The 19,555-nt window shown below is 47.4% G+C and overlaps 1 protein-coding gene across 1 annotated transcript in view; it reads left to right on the top strand.

Annotated features, from left to right (window-relative positions):
* Positions 1 to 16,477, top strand: part of vps52 (VPS52 subunit of GARP complex) — a 108,176-nt gene extending 91,699 nt beyond the window's left edge. The window contains exon 20 of the mRNA XM_068009343.1: positions 15,842 to 16,477. Within this exon, the coding sequence (XP_067865444.1) occupies positions 15,842 to 15,988 (147 nt within the window). The 3' untranslated portion in view covers positions 15,989 to 16,477. The remainder of the gene's footprint in view (positions 1 to 15,841) is intronic.
* The last annotated feature ends 3,078 nt before the right edge of the window (positions 16,478 to 19,555 follow it).

Consider the following 19,555-nt stretch of genomic DNA (forward strand, 5'->3'; position numbering starts at 1 on the left):
TAAGTGAGGATATAACAAGAGAGATGAGCAGACCTTGGAGATTTTATGGCTAGAATTAAGAAATAGAAAAAGATTTGAGACTGTCGTGCAAGTTGTATTTGGTCCCTGGTGGCAGCTGTGAAGTGTATAAGTGCAGACATTAGGCTTGCATGTAGCAAACACAGAGTGGTTTTAATGGCGGTTTTACATTTTAGGTAGATTGGCACAAGCATAATAGCAGATGTCAAAAAGTAGTGAATTTCTTGAGCGTGTCCTGGGTAGTTTTCTGCAACATATGTCTTAGAACTGACAAGGTAGCATGCCATATTTGATTCAGTAATGAGTCGGATTTAGTTAACTGTGCATTTGTCAAATAGTGAGCATAATATGATCGAGTTCAACTTAGTAGCTGTTTCACATTTCTTCCTTTCAAACTAAGATTCCAGATTTAGTTAAAGCTGAGTTCAGTGCGATAAAACAGAGACTGCCCACAGTAAACTGGACAAATCTGTTCATGGGTAAAATGACAGAAGGTCAGTGGGAGGTGTTCAGGAAAGAATTTAATGTGATGCAGAACCAGTTTATATCCCCAAGGGGAAAGGGCTCTGCTTGCCAAAAAACACTGCCATGGATGACTAAAAAGGTAAGGGACAACCTAAAAATAAGAGTAAAAGCATATAAAACTGCAAATAAAAAGCACAGTTCCTGGCGAATGGGGAAAAATACAAAGTAAGCAAAAAATGATCTAAAAGTTACAAAAAAGTATGAAAAGAAACTTGCAAGGGATAGCAAAATCAAAATACAATATTTGTACAATTATATTAGGGAAAAGGTGGTGAGATGTAATGTGGGCGGCCTGGGAATGAATAACAGTGATATTGTCAATACAAATCAGGAATGAAATTAGGAAACACTTCGACATGCCCAAGGTGGTAAGCGTTTGGAACACTTTTCTGCAAAAGGCACTTGATGCTAGATCAGTTGTTAATTTTAAATCTGAGACAGATGGATCACTATTTGACAAATGTGCAGTTCAGCTGTTTATTAAATCTGACTTATTGCACATTACTGATCTCTGTAGCCCTGCAAGTTTATTTCCTTCAATTGCCCATACAATTTCTTTTTGAATTCATTCATTGCCTCTGCTTCCACCCCCCATGTTGTCAGCGAGTTCCAGGTCATTACCACTCACTGCGTAAAAATATTCTTCCTCACACTGAAGCTGTCAGTGTCGAAATGCAGCACGACCTGGACAGTATCCAGGCTTGGGCTGATAAGTGGCAAGTAACATTCACGCCACACAAGTGCCAGGCAATGACCATCTCCAACAAGAGAATCTAACCATCTCCCCTTGACATTCAATGACATTACCATCGCTGAATCCCCCACCATCAACATCCTAGGGGCTACCATTGACCAGAAACTGAACTGGACCAGCTAATAAGTACTGTGGCTACAAGAGCAGGTCAGAGGCTAGGAATCCTGCGGTGAGTAACTCACCTCCTGACTCCCCAATGTCTGTCCACCATCTACAAAGCACAAGTCAGGAGTGTGATGGAATACTTTCCACTTGCCTGGATGGGTGCAGCTCCAACAACACTTTGAGAAGCTCGACACCATCCAGGACAAAGCAGCCCGCTTGATTGGCACCCCATCTACAAACATTCACTCCCTCCACCACCGACGCACAGTGGCAGCAGTGTGTACCATCTACAAGATGCACTGCAGCAACGCACCAAGGCTCCTTAGACAGCACCTTCCAAACGCGCGACCTCTACCAACTAGAAGGACAAGGGCAGCACATGCATGGGAATACCACCACCTGCATGTTCCCCTCCAAGCCACACACCATCCCGACTTGGAACTATATCGCCATTCCTTCACTGTCGCTGAGTCAAAATCCTGGAATTCTCTTCCTAACAGCACTGTGGGTGTACCTACCCCACATGGATTGCAGCGGTTCAAGAAGGCAGCTCACCACCACCTTCTCAAGGGCAGTTAGGGATGGGCAATGAATGCTGGCCTGGCCAGCGATGCTCACATCCATTGAATGAAATAAAAAAAAATTCCCCCTGCATCTCTTGCCCAGAACTTTCAATCTGTGTTCCCCAGTCCTAATGAGATACAGTATTTCTTTGTCTATCTTATATAAACCTGTCCTAATCTTGTACACCTCTATCAAATCTCCCTTCAATCTCCTTTGCTCCAAGGAGAACAACCCCTGCTTTTCCAACGTAACCTTGTAACTAAAATCCCTCATCCCTGGAGCCATTCTGGTAAATCTCCTCTGCACCCTCTCAAGGACCCTCACATCCTTCCTAAAATGTGGTGACCAGAACTGGACCCAATTCTCCAGTTGGGGCCTAACCAGAGCTTTATAAAGGTTCAGCATAACAGCCCTGCTTTTGTACTCAATACCAATATTTATGAAGCCCAGAATCCCATCTGCTTTACTAACCACTCTCTCAATATGTCCTGCCACCTTCATAGATCTAGACACAAAAATCCCCAGGTCTTTCTGTCCCTGTTACACTCTTTAGGACTGTGTCATTTAGTCTATATTGCCTCTCCCTATTCCTTTTGTCACTTCTCTGCCCATTCTGCTAGCCTATATATGTCCTGTTGCAGTCAATTGATATCATCTTCACTGTCTGCCACACCTCCAAGTTTGGTATCATTGGTAAAGTTTGAAATTTTACTCTGCATTCCAATATCCAAATCATTTACATATATCAAAAAAGGCTGTTGTCCTTGCACTGACCCTGCCTACCATCTTCCAGTCTGAAAAATATCCATTTACCACAACTCGCTCTTTTTTGTCCTTGTCAACTTTTTGTCCAGGCTGACATTGGCCCTCCTATTCCATGGGCATCAATTTTGTTAACCAGCGTTTTAAGTGGTACTTTGTCAAACACTTTCTTAAAATCCATATAGACAACTGCATTCCCTTCATCAACCTTCTCTGTTACTTCATTAAACAATTCAGTTAGATTAGTCAAGTACGATCTGCCTTTTACAAATCTGTGCTGGCTCTCCTGAATTAATTGAAATCTCTCCAAGTGCCTGTTGATCTCTTTTACTCTGATTGTTTCTAAAACTGCACCCTGTACAGATGTTAAACTGATGGGCCTGTACTTACTACAACCGTCCTTACACTCTTTCTTGAACAAGTGTGTCACATTTGCCACTCTCCGATCCTCTGGTACCTCCCCTGTATCTAAGGAAGATTGGAAGATTATGACAAGCCCTTCCACTATCTCCATCCCTACTTCCTTTAGCAACCTGGGATGCAAACCATCTGGAGCAGTAGCCAGCCTTTCCATTACATCCTGCCTATCCTTTTTCACCCCATCCATTACTTCTACCATCTCTGCTTCTACTGATATTTTGTCAGCATTCTCTCCCTTTAGTAAATACCGATACAAAGTACTCATTTAGCATTCTAGCCTCGTACTGCACCTCTAAGCATATATTACCCTCTTTGTCTCTAATAGGACCCACCTTACTATTTAAATGCCAGTGGAAGATTTTTGGTTTCGCTTGTATGTTTACTGCCGTTCTAGTCTCTCGTCGTCACTGGTATCAGACCCACCAGCTGCTGTCCATGTCTCCATTTTAAAGGCGTCTGCAAACGTGACATGAAGTCCTGTGACATTGACCACAAGTCATGGGAGTCAGTTGCCAGTGATCGCCAGAGCTGGCGGACAGCCATAAAGGCGAGGCTAAAGTGTGGCGAGTCGAAGAGACTTAGCAATTGGCAGGAAAAAAGACAGAAGCTCAAGGGGAGATCCAACTGTGTAACAGCCCCGACAACTAATTTTATCTGCAGCGCATGTGGAAGAGTCTGTCACTCTAGAATTGGTCTTTATAGCCACTCTAGGCGCTGCTTCACAAACCACTGACCACCTCCAGGCACTTACCCATTGTCTCTCGAGACAAGGAGGCCAAAGAAAAAGAAGGTAGTTCTCTCATTCTCTATTTGCCAGTCTTAATTTCCTTTTCACTTCCCCTTTCAACTTACTATATTTGGCCTGGTTCTCACTTGAAGAATTCGCCTGACATGAATCATACACCTTTTTTTTTATTTCATCACATTCTCCCTCAACATCTGAGGAGCCGTGGCTTTGGTTCCCCTACTTTTCCCTCTTGTTATAATGTGCCTAGCTTGTACCTGAAACATCATCTCCTTAAAGTTCACTCATTGTTCAGTTACAGATTTTACATCAGTCTTTAGTTCCATTTATCTTGGCTTGATCCCCTCTCATCCCATTGGAGTTAGCCCTCTTCCAATTTCGAAGTTTTACTTGTGATTGTTCCTTGCTCTTCTCCATTGCTAATCTAAACTTATGGTTCAATAATAGTGTTTCCCCCATACACACTTGGTCCACCTCATTCCCCAGCACCAGATCCAGCAAAGCCTCCTTCCGAGTTGGACCGAGAACGTACTGGTCAAGGAAGTTCACCTGAACACATTTCAGAAATTCCTCCCCCTCCTTGCCTTTCACTCTAGCATTATGCCAATCGATATTTGGATAACTGGTCAAGATGGCTCCTGGGCTGTAAGCTCCCTAGGAAGCTCCCTTGCTGTTCAACTCTATCCATGGCCATCTGCTCCCATTCTTAGTGTTTTCTCCCCCAATCTACCCTCTTAAACTGTTTAAACTCCCCTGGCTCTTGAAATCAGTTCATTTTAGCCCTAACTAAAAGCTAACAGTTAGTTTAGTTTCTGTTACCTGGATCCACTGCCCTCCCCCAGCCACACCTGCTCTTTGTTTTCTCAATGAAATTGATCCGGACGAAACTGAAGAGCACAGCTGTCGATACTTCAATCTCCGATTCCTGCTGTCTTCACTGTCCAGAGTGTCTGCGGCCACGGCGTGCGGAAAGTCCATTGAGGTGAAGAAGGAGCAGCGGGACTCTCGGGAAGCCTTGAGAAAAGGTGCTCCGAACACCCAAAAAATCCATGAACGGCTCCCCGGCCGCAACTTCAAAGCGCCTGCGGGAGATGGCTCGGAGAGCATCTGCAGCGCACTGTCGGCAATGCTGCATGCCTTTATTTAAACCACATCAAAAAACCCTTAGCAAATGTAATCACCTCTGTAAGTCTGCCCAAAGATGCTTCACCTCCCGAAGGACGTGGATGAGCTTTCCAGACGTCGATGGTGGGCACTGAGGAAATGGCTTATTACCTGCACCCCCTTTTCCCCCCCCCCCCCACTTCCCCACCCCTTTTCCCCCCCAATTCCACCCCCCACCCCTGTCCCCTTCCCTGCTCCACCCTCTCAGCTCACCCCCTCACAACCCAGCCCCAGAGCCCCCTCGCACCATCTTCCCCCTCCACCCCTCCCCCTCACATCCCCTCCTCCTCACATCCCCTCCTCCCACCGGCATCATCCTACAACTGTGTAGGGGCCCTAACAACCCCACTGCCTTGTGGGCGTCTCGAGAGAGACCAAGGCTTAGGGAGTAAACCCGAACAGAAAATCCGGAGCGGAACCCCGTAGGCGGTCTTGTGTCACATTTGGCATGTTTCCGGCAGTTCCTGCAGCCATACCGGTGCCAAACGTCGTGTCCTGCACTCCTTTGGACCCCACCAGAAAGGCCGAGAGGGGGGTTTTGATGACTGGGCAACTCTCAACCTCCATAAATTCGCCCAGGCATGCTCCATGGAGAGGTCACTCCATAGTTGCCTCACAGCGACTGAAACAACACGGAAGGCAGCAGTTACGGGTTATAAGTCCAGATAAATTGGCGTAGAAACTGGGCGCCACGGGTTGCCTTTTTCGGTGGGAGAGGTCATTGCACCTCACTGGACAGCTACCGCCCGCCTCAAACCGGGCAGCCCCCGGTCAATAAGGTTCTGTCCCTCCGCAGTCTATCTGCTTCAATGGGTGCTTGGAGCTCAGGGTCATTGCCCAAAAGGTGGACTGATACACCGCACCAAACAACACGAAAAAAGGAAAGAAGGTACCAGCCCTTCGCTTTGCAAGCTGGAACGTCAGAACTATGCGTCCTGGCCCGTCGGAAGACCTTACACAAATCAACGATTCTCGGAAGACCGCCATCATGAACAACAAGCTCAATAGACTCAATGTAGACATTGCAGCACTTCAGGAGACTCGCCTCCCCACGAGTGGATCTCTAGCAGAGCAAGACTACACCACCTTCTGGCAGGGCAGGGATCCTGAAGAACCAAGACAGCATGGAGTGGGCTTCGCCATCAGAAACATCTTGCTCAGCATGATAAGAGCCTCCCTCAAATGGCTCGGAACGCATACTGTCCATCCGACTGCTCACCACCTCTGGCCCAGCACACCTACTCAGCATCTATGCTCCAACACTCTGCTCCCCACCTGAAGCTTAAGATCAGTCTACGAGGAACTCCATAACATCATTAGCAGCATCCCCAACACCGAACACCTATTCCTGCAGGGGGACTTTAATGCCAGGGTTGGGGCCGACCATGACTTATGGCCCTCCTGCCTTGGGCGCTATGGCGTTGGAAGGATGAATGAGAACGGGCAGAGACTGCTTGAGTTGTGTACCTATCATAACCTCTGCATCACCAACTCGTTCTTTCACACTAAACCCTCTCATCAGGTTTCATGGAGGCACCCAAGATCACGTCGTTGGCACCAACTAGACCTCATTGTCACAAGGCGAGCCGCCCTAAACAGTGTTCAAATCACACGCAGCTTCCACAGTGCGGACTGCGACACCGACCACTCCCTGGTGTGCAGCAAGGTTAGACTCAGACCAAAGAAGTTGCATCATTCCAAGCAGAAGGACCACCCGCGCATCAACACGAGCAGAATTTCTCATCCACAGCTGTTACAAAAATTTCTAAATTCACTTGTAACAGCCCTTCAAAACACTCCCACAGGGGATGCTGAGACCAAGTGGGCTCACATCAGAGACGCCATCTATGAGTCCGCTTTAACCACCTACGGCAAAAGTGTGAAGAGAAATGCAGACTGGTTTCAATCTCATAATGAAGAGCTGGAACCTGTCATAGCCGCTAAGCGCATTGCACTGTTGAACTACAAGAAAGCCCCCAGCGATTTAACATCCGCAGCACTTAAAGCTGCCAGAAGCGCTGCACAAAGAACAGCCAGGCGCTGCGCAAACGACTACTGCCAACACCTATGCAGTCATATCCAGCTGGCCTCAGACACCGGAAACATCAGAGGAATGTATGATGGCATTAAGAGAGCTCTTGGGCCAACCATTCAAGAAGATCGCCCCCCTCAAATCTAAATCAGGGGACATAATCACTGACCAACGCAAACAAATGGACCGCTGGGTTGAGCACTACCTGGAACTGTACTCCAGGGAGAATGTTGTCACTGAGACTGCCCTCAATGCAGCCCAGCCTCTACCAGTCATGGATAAGCTGGACATACAGCCAACCAAATCGGAACTCAGTGATGCCATTGATTCTCTACCCAGCAGAAAAGCCCCTGGGAAGGACAGCATTACCCCTGAAATAATCAAGAGTGCCAAACTCTCAGCACTACATGAACTGCTCTGCCTGTGCTGGGACGAGGGAGCAGTACCCCAGGACATGCGCGATGCCAATATCATCTCCCTCTATAAAAACAAAGGTGACCGCGGTGACTGCAACAACTACCGTGGAATCTCCCTGCTCAGCATAGTGGGGAAAGTCTTTGCTCGAGTCGCTCTAAACAGGCTCCAGAAGCTGGCCGAGTGTGTCTACCCTGAGGCACAGTGTGGCTTTCGTGCAGAGAGATCGACCGTTGACATGCTGTTCTCCCTTCGTCAGATACAGGAGAAATGCCGTGAAGAACAGATGCCCCTCTACATTGCTTTCATTGATCTCACCAAAGCCTTTGACCTCGTCAGCAGACGTGGTCTCTTCAGACTACTAGAAAAGATAGGATGCCCACCAAAGCTACTAAGTATCATCACCTCATTCCATGACAATATGAAAGGCACTATTCAACATGGCGGCTCCTCATCAGAGCCCTTTCCTATCCTGAGTGGCGTGAAACAGGGCTGTGTTCTCGCACCCACACTTTTTGGGATTTTCTTCTCCCTGCTGCTTTCACATGCGTTCAAGTCTTCTGAAGAAGGAATTTTTCTCCACACAAGATCAGGAGGCAGGTTGTTCAACCTTGCCCGTCTAAGAGTGAAGTTCAAAGTACGGAAAGTCCTCATCAGGGAACTCCTCTTTGCTGACGATGCTGCTTTAACATCTCACACTGAAGAGTGTCTGCAGAGTCTCATTGACAGGTTTGCGGCTGCCTGCAATGAATTTGGCCTAACCATCAGCCTCCAGAAAACGAACATCATAGGGCAGGACGTCAGAAATGTTCCATCCATCAATATTGGCGACCACGCTCTGGAAGTGGTTCAAGAGTTCACCTACCTAGGCTCAACTATCACCAGTAACCTGTCTCTAGATGCAGAAATCAACAAGCGCATGGGTAAGGCCTCCACTGCTATGTCCAGACTGGCCAAGAGAGTGTGGGAAAATGGCGCACTGACACGGAACACAAAAGTCCGAGTGTATCAGGCCTGTGTCCTCAGTACCTTGCTCTATGGCAGCGAGGCCTGGACAACGTATGTCAGCCAAGAGCGACGTCTCAATTCATTCCATCTTCGCTGCCTCCGGAGAATACTTGGCATCAGGTGGCAGGACCGTATCTCCAACACAGAAGTCCTCGAGGCGGCCAACATCCCCAGCTTATACACACTACTGAGTCAGCGGCGCTTGAGATGGCTTGGCCTGTGAGCCGCATGGAAGATGGCAGGATCCCCAAAGACACATTGTACAGCGAGCTCGCCACTGGTATCAGACCCACCGGCCGTCCATGTCTCCGCTTTAAAGACGTCTGCAAACGCGACATGAAATCCTGTGACATTGATCACAAGTTGTGGGAGTCAGTTGCCAGCGTTGGCTAGAGCTGGCGGGCAGCCATAAAGGTGAGGCTAAAATGTGGCGAGTCGAAGAGACTTAGTAGTTGGCAGGAAAAAAGACAGAGGCGCAAGGGGAGAGCCAACTGTGCAACAGCCCTGACAAACAAATTTCTCTGCAGCACCTATGGAAGAGTCTGTCACTCTAGAATTGGCCTTTATAGCCACTCCAGGCGCTGCTTCACAAACCACTGACCACCTCCAGGCGCTTATCCATTGTCTCTCAAGATAAGGAGGCCAAAGAGAGAGAAAAAATTTGGATAATTCAAGTCCTCCATTATCATCATTCTGTACTTCTTGCACATCTCTCTGATTTCTCTGCAGATTTACTCCTCTATCTTTTTTTATTCTTTCAGGGTTGTGGGTGTCACTGGCAAGACCAGCATTTGTTGCCCATCCCTAAATGCCCTTGAACCAAGTAGCTTGCTAGACCATTTGAGGGCAGTTAATAGTCAACCACATTACTGTGGGTCTGGAGTCACATGTAGGTCAGACCAGGTAAGGACGGCAGATTTCCTTCCCTAAAGGACATTAGTGAACCAGATGGGTTTTTACAACAATCAATAGTTTCATGGCTCCATTACTGAGACTAGCTTTCAGTTCCAGATTTTATTAATTAATTGAATTTAAATTCCGCCAGTTGCCGTAATGGGATTTGAACCCGTGTCCCCACGACATTAGCCTTCACCTCTGGATTACTAGTCCAGTGTTATTACCACTACACCACTGTCTCCCCTGGAGGCCTATCGAATACCCTCAGTAGTGTGGTCATTCTCTTGTAGCTTCTCAATCTAACCAAATGGATTCTGTCTTTACCTTCTCAAGGGCAGGTTTCCTTTCCAACACTCCAATGTCTTCCCTAATCAGGTACTGCCACCCCACCTCCCTTTTATTTCCTTCCCTGTCTTTTCTGAACACTTTTTATATCCTTGAATATTAAACACCCAGTCCTCACCATTTTTAAGCCACATTTCTATTATTCCCACACTGCGATTTGTACTTGTAGCTCACCAACCATTCACCAGACTTTGTGCATTTACACACATGCATTGTAATCCTGTATTCCTCCGTATGCTTCTTAGTCTGCTCTTATGTATTTTGGAATTAATCTTTTTCTAGACCTGTCCAACACTCTCACTCCTTTATGCATCTTATTCCTCTTTTTTTACTTCATATTCTGGTGTCCACCTCCCTGCCAATTTAGTTTAAACCCTCCCCAACCACACTAGTGAACCTCCCCACGAGGGCTTTGATCCCAATCCTTTTGAATAGGTGCTTCCAGCCCCTGAACTGGTCCCAATATCCCAAGAATCTGAAGTCCTGCCTCTTGTACCATGACTCAAGCACACATTGATTTTCCCTGTCTTTCTATTTCTATTCTCACTGGTGTGGATCACTGGGAGTAATCCAGAGATTATAACCTTCGAGCCTACTTTACAACTTCCTCCCTCGCTCCTGAAAATCTGACTGTCGGACCTCAGTTCCTGCTCTCTCTATGTCATTGGTACCGACGTGTACCACAACTTCTGGCTCACTCCCTTTCCCCTGCAGAATATTTGTATCCTCTCTGTGATGTCCGTTATGCTGGCACCAGCAGGCAACACACCATGCAGGACTCACAGTGATGGTTACGGAATGCCTGTCTGTCCCCCTAACTATGGAATCGCCGATAACAACTGCCTTGCTGTTTATTTCTGTTCCCTGCTGTTCAGTCCCTTACCCATTGGTGCCAGGTATCGTCACTCCCAGCAGTCTCCAAAGCTGAGTACTGCTGAGAGGGGCACACACCTTAAAGACTCCTGCACCTCCTCCCTCTTCCTACTCTTGCACATGGCCATCTATCTATATCCTGCAGCTCTCACTGCCTGTGGGGTGACCACCTCCTGGAATGTACGATTCAGAAAACTCTGCTGCTCCCTGATATTCTTCAGTCACTGCAGCTGCCCCTCGAGCTCCAGCCACTGGAGACAATTCCTACACGCTCAGTCTCCCAAAACACATGAGTCCTGAAGTTCCCACATGCCACAGCAATTGCAAGCAATAGGTGTCAGCTGTCCATCCATGATCTAAGAAAAAAGATAGCTGTCCCCTCTTTTAGGGAAGCTGGAGGTGCAGTGGGGATGTCACTGAACTAGTAATCCAGATGCCCAAGCTAATACCCTGGGGATATGGATTCAAATCCCAGCACGGCAGCTGGTGGAATTTAAAACTAATTAATAAAAATCTGGAATTGAAAGCTCGTCTCAGTAATGGTGCCATGAACCTATCACTGGTCATAAAAACCATCTGGTTCACAAATGTCCTTTGAGGGAATGAAATCTGCCATCCTTACCAGGTCTGGTCTGCATTTGACTCCAGACCCACAGCAATGTGGCTGACTCTTAACTGCCCTCTGAAATGGCCCAACAAACTGCTCAGTAGTAAAGAGCAATTCGGGTGGGCAACAAATACTGGCCTTGCCTGTGATGCCCAACTCCCATGTTAGAATAAAAATCAAATCGAGTTCATACCTGCTATCAAGGATTAATTTTAATGAATGTCTCGAGACCTGCTCGATGGCAGTACCTTTTAATATAATTTCAATTGGGGTAAGTCTAACACGAAGGGAATTTGTATTCATTTGTTTAATAGTGAAGCTATAAATTTAACAAATGATAATACAGTTTCCCAGCCCTACTTTAAACCACTGTCCTAGTTTGACAAAAAATCTAATACTCACCAACCAATCACCTATCAGCTGCCCTCTGTTATCACTCCTTGCTTTTCTGAAAATATACCAAACAATTCCAAACTGTTCCCACGCTTTTACTCTCTTTTATTCTCCACTGCTGCTGGTGTCTCTGATCAGGTCCACACTCTTCCCCACACTCTATTCTCCAGTGCTGCTGGTGTCTCTGATCAGGTCCACACTCTTCCCCACACTCTATTCTCCAGTGCTGCTGGTGTCTCTGATCAGGTCCACACTCTTCCCCACTCTCTATTCTCCAGTGCTGCTGGTGTCACTGATCAGGTCCACACTCTTCCCCACTCTCTATTCTCCAGTGCTGCTGGTGTCTCTGATCAGGTCCACACTCTATTCTCCAGTGCTGCTGGTGTCACTGATCAGGTCCACACTCTTCCCCACACTCTATTCTCCAGTGCTGCTGGTGTCACTGATCAGGTCCACACTCTTCCCCACTCTCTATTCTCCAGTGCTGCTGGTGTCTCTGATCAGGTCCACACTCTATTCTCCAGTGCTGCTGGTGTCACTGATCAGGTCCACACTCTTCCCCACTCTCTATTCTCCAGTGCTGCTGGTGTCACTGATCAGGTCCGCACTCTTCCCCACTCTCTATTCTCCAGTGCTGCTGGTGTCACTGATCAGGTCCACACTCTTCCCCACTCTCTATTCTCCAGTGCTGCTGGTGTCTCTGATCAGGTCCACACTCTTCCCCACACTCTATTCTCCAGTGCTGCTGGTGTCACTGATCAGGTCCACACTCTTCCCTACTCTCTATTCTCCAGTGCTGCTGGTGTCTCTGATCAGGTCCACACTCTATTCTCCAGTGCTGCTGGTGTCACTGATCAGGTCCACACTCTTCCCCACTCTCTATTCTCCAGTGCTGCTGGTGTCACTGATCAGGTCCACACTCTTCCCCACTCTCTATTCTCCAGTGCTGCTGGTGTCACTGATCAGGTCCACACTCTTCCCCACTCTCTATTCTCCAGTGCTGCTGGTGTCACTGATCAGGTCCACACTCTTCCCCACTCTCTATTCTCCAGTGCTGCTGGTGTCACTGATCAGGTCCACACTCTTCCCCACTCTCTATTCTCCAGTGCTGCTGGTGTCACTGATCAGGTCCACACTCTTCCCCACTCTCTATTCTCCAGTGCTGCTGGTGTCACTGATCAGGTCCACACTCTTCCCCACTCTCTATTCTCCAGTGCTGCTGGTGTCTCTGATCAGGTCCACACTCTTCCCCACACTCTATTCTCCAGTGCTGCTGGTGTCACTGATCAGGTCCACACTCTTCCCTACTCTCTATTCTCCAGTGCTGCTGGTGTCTCTGATCAGGTCCACACTCTATTCTCCAGTGCTGCTGGTGTCACTGATCAGGTCCACACTCTTCCCCACTCTCTATTCTCCAGTGCTGCTGGTGTCACTGATCAGGTCCACACTCTTCCCCACTCTCTATTCTCCAGTGCTGCTGGTGTCACTGATCAGGTCCACACTCTTCCCCACTCTCTATTCTCCAGTGCTGCTGGTGTCACTGATCAGGTCCACACTCTTCCCCACTCTCTATTCTCCAGTGCTGCTGGTGTCACTGATCAGGTCCACACTCTTCCCCACTCTCTATTCTCCAGTGCTGCTGGTGTCACTGATCAGGTCCACACTCTTCCCCACTCTCTATTCTCCAGTGCTGCTGGTGTCTCTGATCAGGTCCACACTTTTCCCCACACTCTATTCTCCAGTGCTGCTGGTGTCACTGATCAGGTCCACACTCCTCCCCACACTCTGTTCCACACTGCTGCTGGTGTCTCTGATCAGGTCCACACTCTATTCTCCAGTGCTGCTGGTGTCTCTGATCAGGTCCACACTCTTCCCCACACTCTATTCTCCAGTGCTGCTGGTGTCACTGATCAGGTCCACACTCTTCCCCACACTCTATTCTCCAGTGCTGCTGGTGTCTCTGATCAGGTCCACACTCTTCCCCACACTCTATTCTCCAGTGCTGCTGGTGTCTCTGATCAGGTCCACACTCTTCCCCACACTCTATTCTCCAGTGCTGCTGGTGTCTCTGATCAGGTCCACACTCTTCCCCACACTCTATTCTCCAGTGCTGCTGGTGTCTCTGATCAGGTCCACACTCTTCCCCACACTCTATTCTCCAGTGCTGCTGGTGTCTCTGATCAGGTCCACACTCTTCCCCACACTCTATTCTCCAGTGCTGCTGGTGTCTCTGATCAGGTCCACACTCTTCCCCACACTCTATTCTCCAGTGCTGCTGGTGTCTCTGATCAGGTCCACACTCTTCCCCACACTCTATTCTCCAGTGCTGCTGGTGTCACTGATCAGGTCCACACTCTTCCCCACACTCTATTCTCCAGTGCTGCTGGTGTCTCTGATCAGGTCCACACTCTTCCCCACACTCTATTCTCCAGTGCTGCTGGTGTCTCTGATCAGGTCCACACTCTTCCCCACACTCTATTCTCCAGTGCTGCTGGTGTCTCTGATCAGGTCCACACTCTTCCCCACACTCTATTCTCCAGTGCTGCTGGTGTCACTTGTCGGGACTGTGCTCGTCCCCACACTGTTATCCTCTGCTGCTGCTAGTGTGTCTCATCAGCTCTGTGGTCAGGTATTACGGGAGATGGAGGTCCGTCACAGATCAGCCATGATCTCATTGAATGGCAGAACAGACTCGAGGTGCTGAATGGCCTCCTTCTCTTGCTATTCTCCTGCAGCGCCACCAGCAGGATTGTGTCGGTAGTGTACCTGCCCATCAGCACCCCCTGCCAGTCAGTGACAGTACTGCACAGCTATTAGATCGAATTTCAGTCCCTGATAAATCGTGGTGAAGGATGAGAAACATCCATTGGACTCTCTAAGTATTGCTTGCCCATCCCTCAATACCCTCAGAAAGTGGTGGTGGACAAATAATTGGAGTATAAAAGTTTTACTGCAATTGTATAGACCCTTAGGAAGACCACACCGGGGTACTGTGTATAATGTTGGTCTCTTTACCTAAGAATGGAAATACTTGCCTTGGGGGGAGTGCATCAGGTCTTGGACTGATTCCTGGGATGCAGGGCTTGTCCTCTGTGGAGAGATTGAACCGTCCTGGCCTATATTCCCTGGACGTTTAAAAAAAAATTAGAGGTGATCTCATTGTAGCGTAAATGTTTTCAAGGAGTTTGACGTGGTCGGTGCTGGGAGGTTGTTGACCCTGGCTGGGGAGTTTGGAACTCGAGCTCAGTTTCCAAACGGGGCCAATCCTTTCGGAATGAGATGAGGAGAAATTTCTTCAATTAAAGGGTTATGAATCTTTGGAATTGGCCACTCTAGAAAGCTGTGGATGCTCCGTCATTCAAGTCAGCGAATCAAAGAATATGGGATAATGTGGGAAGGTGTCGCTGAGTTAGATCAGCTCGATTGTCTCGAGGGTCAAATGGCAGACTGCTGCTATTTGTTCATGTTGTGTTTTCCATTCATCGGTGAGATATTGCAGAGAGCACCCACGATTTTACAATAAGGCACCCACAGTGTTTAACAAATTACTGTTGGCGTGGGGGGGGTCTCCTATTTCTGCTCTGTGTGTTCTATGTTTGCCAAAGCTTGGTGCACCTTTCAGTCTCGTTGTGAAGTTGGACAGTAACATACCAATCCTCCTTCAAACAAAGGCTGTGCAAGACACAACAAAGTCAATCTACACATGGGTGCGAATGGCTGTCCTGAGCATAAGAGATACATATTTAAATGATCTCCTCGGCATGATCATTATTATCATCCCCATGTATTTGTCCTTTCTGATGAGTGGTGAGCATTGGTGTTTCATAGGCAAACAAATGATCAATAATTTCTATAACTCCTGGACAATGTGTGTGTTTGAGTCTTACCTAAATAGTATAATTTGGTCACAGGATTTGAATTGCTTCCCTGTGTTCTGGTGCATCACTGCCAAGAACATCTTTAAAGAACATTGTAGGTGTGGCATAGTGACTGCTGTCTGCACTGTACTGAGTCATGGTGGTGAAACAACCTCATGTAGGCAGAGGGCTGGTCTAGAGCTCTTTATGATGCCAGTACTCTGAGATGGTGCCAGCATGTGACCAGTGCATAACAGGATTGAGGTTTGTGACTGCTCTTCTGAGGCATTCCTGCCTTTACATGGACTGTAAATGAAGGTCAATCAGAAGGTAACTTACTTTAACTTGAAATTTACAGGGAGCACTGACCCAGCTGATCCAATACTATCATCGATTCCACAAGGTCCTCTCTCAACCTCCTTTCAAGAACCTGCCCGTGCGCTCAGATCTCATCAATATCCACCACCTCATGGTCGAAGTGAAGAAACACAAACCCAATTTCTAAGTGTCTGTAAAACTTTCTCTGTTGTTTGTACTGTCGAGTGGCAGTGTGAGGGTTAAATGTACTTGGCTTGGTGATGGTGTTATTTTTGTGCAGCTGCAATGAGGAACTGCTGCCTGCCTAGAAATTTCAGCTGCAGCTGCTCAACTTCAACAATTATATTTAACATGGTTTATCTCACTGAGCATCTACTATCTGGCAGTTAATGGGACTCAAATCAAGACTTATGTACAGGGTGGATGTGTAAATATTAATATGTAGGAGTGGGACAAAATCAGGAGAAGGGATGGACATATGGATCTGAACAGTGTACCGTAAATAGGAAAAAGAAACTCCTGAACTACTTCCTGCAAATGTGGCATTCAGTTGTCAGAGAATTAAAACAATGGAACTAAATCTTTTATTTCATTGGTGCTTTATTGGCTGTAAAGCATTTTGGGACATCCTGTAGTCATGAAAAGTGCTAAATAAATGCAAATCTTTCTTCAACCATCTTGTTTTGAACACCTCAGCCTAGATATTATCAGCATCTACTCAGAGTGGCTACAGGCAGTGAGTTGGAAACCTTTGTAAAAGTGTCTGTTAACGGAGCCTACAGAGTATTTGCTAAGTTCGGTGTCTCTTTGCTGGTGTTGGTCAGGATACTAACAGACACACCACCAAAATCGAGGAGTTTTCTGCTGCCTAATATCCTCCCTTCAGGACTACCACTGAACAGATGAAGTGCTTGTGTTTTCTGCAGTGTTGGTACAGAATGGCTGTCTCTAAAGCAGCCCCTGCGGTAGTTCCTGCTTCGCAATGTTACACTGCCGGATACATGAGGCACATTATAAATGTAGCTATTTGCCTTTCAGTGAGTGTTAGTGCACCAGGCCTTGTAGATTGAGATCAGGATCTATACAATAGTCATTGCATTTTACCGTGTGAAAATTTACTTGCTTTAGAATAAACTGCTAACAATTTCTGTGCTTTTTACACCATAAGAGAATGCACTTGACTGGGCAGCCCTGGGGATTGTGACTGATATCTGCACAGTTCTCCAATCTCCTGTTTTAACTTCTGCTACAGTTACCAGACAAATTGGGGTTATACCAGCACTTTCTCATTGACACATATCAAAACTGATCATGGACAGCAGTGTAAGAGATGGAAGGGGGTGGGTTTTTTACAGATGGAATTGGAGATTTTCATCTTTACTGGATTTTCCTTCCATTTGAAATGAACAAGAGGAAAATCTGGTGCCTCTGTTACCAGCTTGCAAACCTCCTTCGCTGACTTTTCCTCTCACTAAATAAAGGTGAAAAGGTACTGCGGCCGTGTGCAGGGACTAAGGACAGATTTGTTTGGGGGTAAGCAAGGCAGGAAGTGATTAGGATTGTCAGCTTAGCGATCTGAGTCAGGACGTCCTGGCTTCGATCGTATAGTCTGGACTGCGGCTTCAGGGTCATTCTGAGGTCAAGAGTCTCTGCATTAGAGATGCGAACGGTTGGATCAGATGTTAAACTAAGGACCTGTCTGTCTGTTCAGGTCGGTGTACAAATCCCTCAGCACCATTCAAAGAGCAGCAACTTTCTCTTGATGTCCTGACCAGCATTCAACCCCCAACAGCTGCCACCAGGTACAGGTATGTTACCAGTTAATCTCTTTACTGTTTGGAGGGCCTGTGTGTGAGTTGCTGCCTGTGTTTATTGACATAGCAATGACTACACTTCAAAAGTGACTCATTGGCCAGGAAATGTTTATGGATAGCCTGTGGATGTGAAATGTGCTATATAAATGCACTCAAACAGTTGTTTGAATTCCATATCCTGTAATACCTGACCACAGAGCTGATGAGACACACTAGCAGCAGCAGAGGATAACAGTGTGGGGAAGAGCACGGTCCAACCTGTCTCCAGCGCACTCTCGGGCAGTGCCCTCCAGACCCGGGCCAGGAACGAACCTGCCTCCAGCGCACTCTCGGGCAGTGCCCTCCGGACCTGGGCCAGGATCGAAGCTGCCTCCAGCGCACTCTTGGGCAGTACCCTCCGGATCCAGGCCAGGATCGAAGCTGCCTCCAGCGCACTCTCGGGCAGTGCCCTCCGGATCCGGAAAAGTAGGGAGGTTATGCTTCAGTTATACAGGGCATTGGCACGACTACATCTGGAGTACTGTGTACAGTACTGGTCTCCTTATTTGAGGAAGGATGCAAATGCATTGGAATCAGTTTAGAGAAGGTTTACTAGACTAATACCTGGAATGTGCGGGTTATCTGATGAGGGAAGATTGAACAGGCTAGGCTTGTATCTGCTGGAATTTAGAAGAGTAAGAGGCGACTTGATTGAAACATATAAGATCCTGAGGGCTCTTGACATGGTGGATGTGGAAAGGATATTTCCCCGTGTGGGAGGATCTAGAACGAGGGGTCACTGTTTAAAAATAAGGGGTCGCCCATTTAAGACAGAGATGAGGAGAATTTTCCTCTCAGAGGGTCGTGAGTCTTTGGAATTCTCTTCCTCAAAAGGCGGTGGAAGCAGAGTCTTTGAATATTTTTAAGGTAGAGGTAGACAGATTCTTGATAAGCAAGGGGGTGAAAGGTTATCAGGGGTAGGTGGTAATGTGAGGTTACCATCAGATCAGTCATGGTCTTGTTGAATGATGCAGCAGGCTCAAAGGGCCGAGTGGCCTACTCCCCTTCCTAATTCAGATGTTTATATGTTAATATGAAGAGTCAGGGACCGAGAAATTAGCAGATGGGAGAATAAAAAGCGTGAGGTGCTCAAAGGAGGAAAAGGTGTGCAAACAGCGGTGAGGCTTGTACAATGAGAGCTGCTCCTTTCTGTCATATGCTAATAAACATAGAACCACAGAAAATTTATGGCACAGCAGGAGGTCATTAAGGAAGGGTCCAGCTACTGCCCAGTCGCCTTACTTTGCACTTGTAGCAAAGTTCTGGGGAGGCTGATACTCCATAGATTAGCCTCCAAGATTGAGCTTGCTATCCCTAAGGAATAAGTGGGCTTCGGGAGCACCTGTACCTGCTGCACTAAGTGGCAGCGCTAGCAATGTGCATCAAAGCAGTTTTCCATTGCTACCTCAAGACTGCTGAGGTACCCGAGGACCTGACAGCAGCATGTGACACAGTGAAAGCATGGACTTTTTAAAACCACTCCACCATTTTACCTTGCAGATCAATAACCCATCTTCTCAACTGTGTGCTTAGTGGCACAGAGGTAAACCTGTCAGAAACCACTCCTATGTAACACTCGATCATGCCCTGTTGTACAGGCAGCATCTCCAGAACCTCGGGAAGACACGATTGAGTAGGGTCAGACACCTAAACCCTCTGTACGACAGCACTCTTCCTCGTGTGCTCTACAGCAGAGTACTGCTTTCCAGCAATGAGAGTCATGGCGGCCAGCGGGGATTCAGCTATGGTGAAAATAATAAATACAATCAAATTAGTTCCCTACTCAAGTGGGGAGAGGTGATGCCGAGCAGGCTGCGTCTTAAACAACCTTGATTTGTCTTCAGTCTGAAGGGTTTCCAACTGCTGTTCCTTAGGCTCACACACCTTTGCTGTGACCATTG

The sequence above is a fragment of the Heterodontus francisci genome, chromosome 29 (assembly GCF_036365525.1).
Source record: "Heterodontus francisci isolate sHetFra1 chromosome 29, sHetFra1.hap1, whole genome shotgun sequence".
Taxonomy (NCBI): Eukaryota; Metazoa; Chordata; class Chondrichthyes; order Heterodontiformes; family Heterodontidae; genus Heterodontus; species Heterodontus francisci.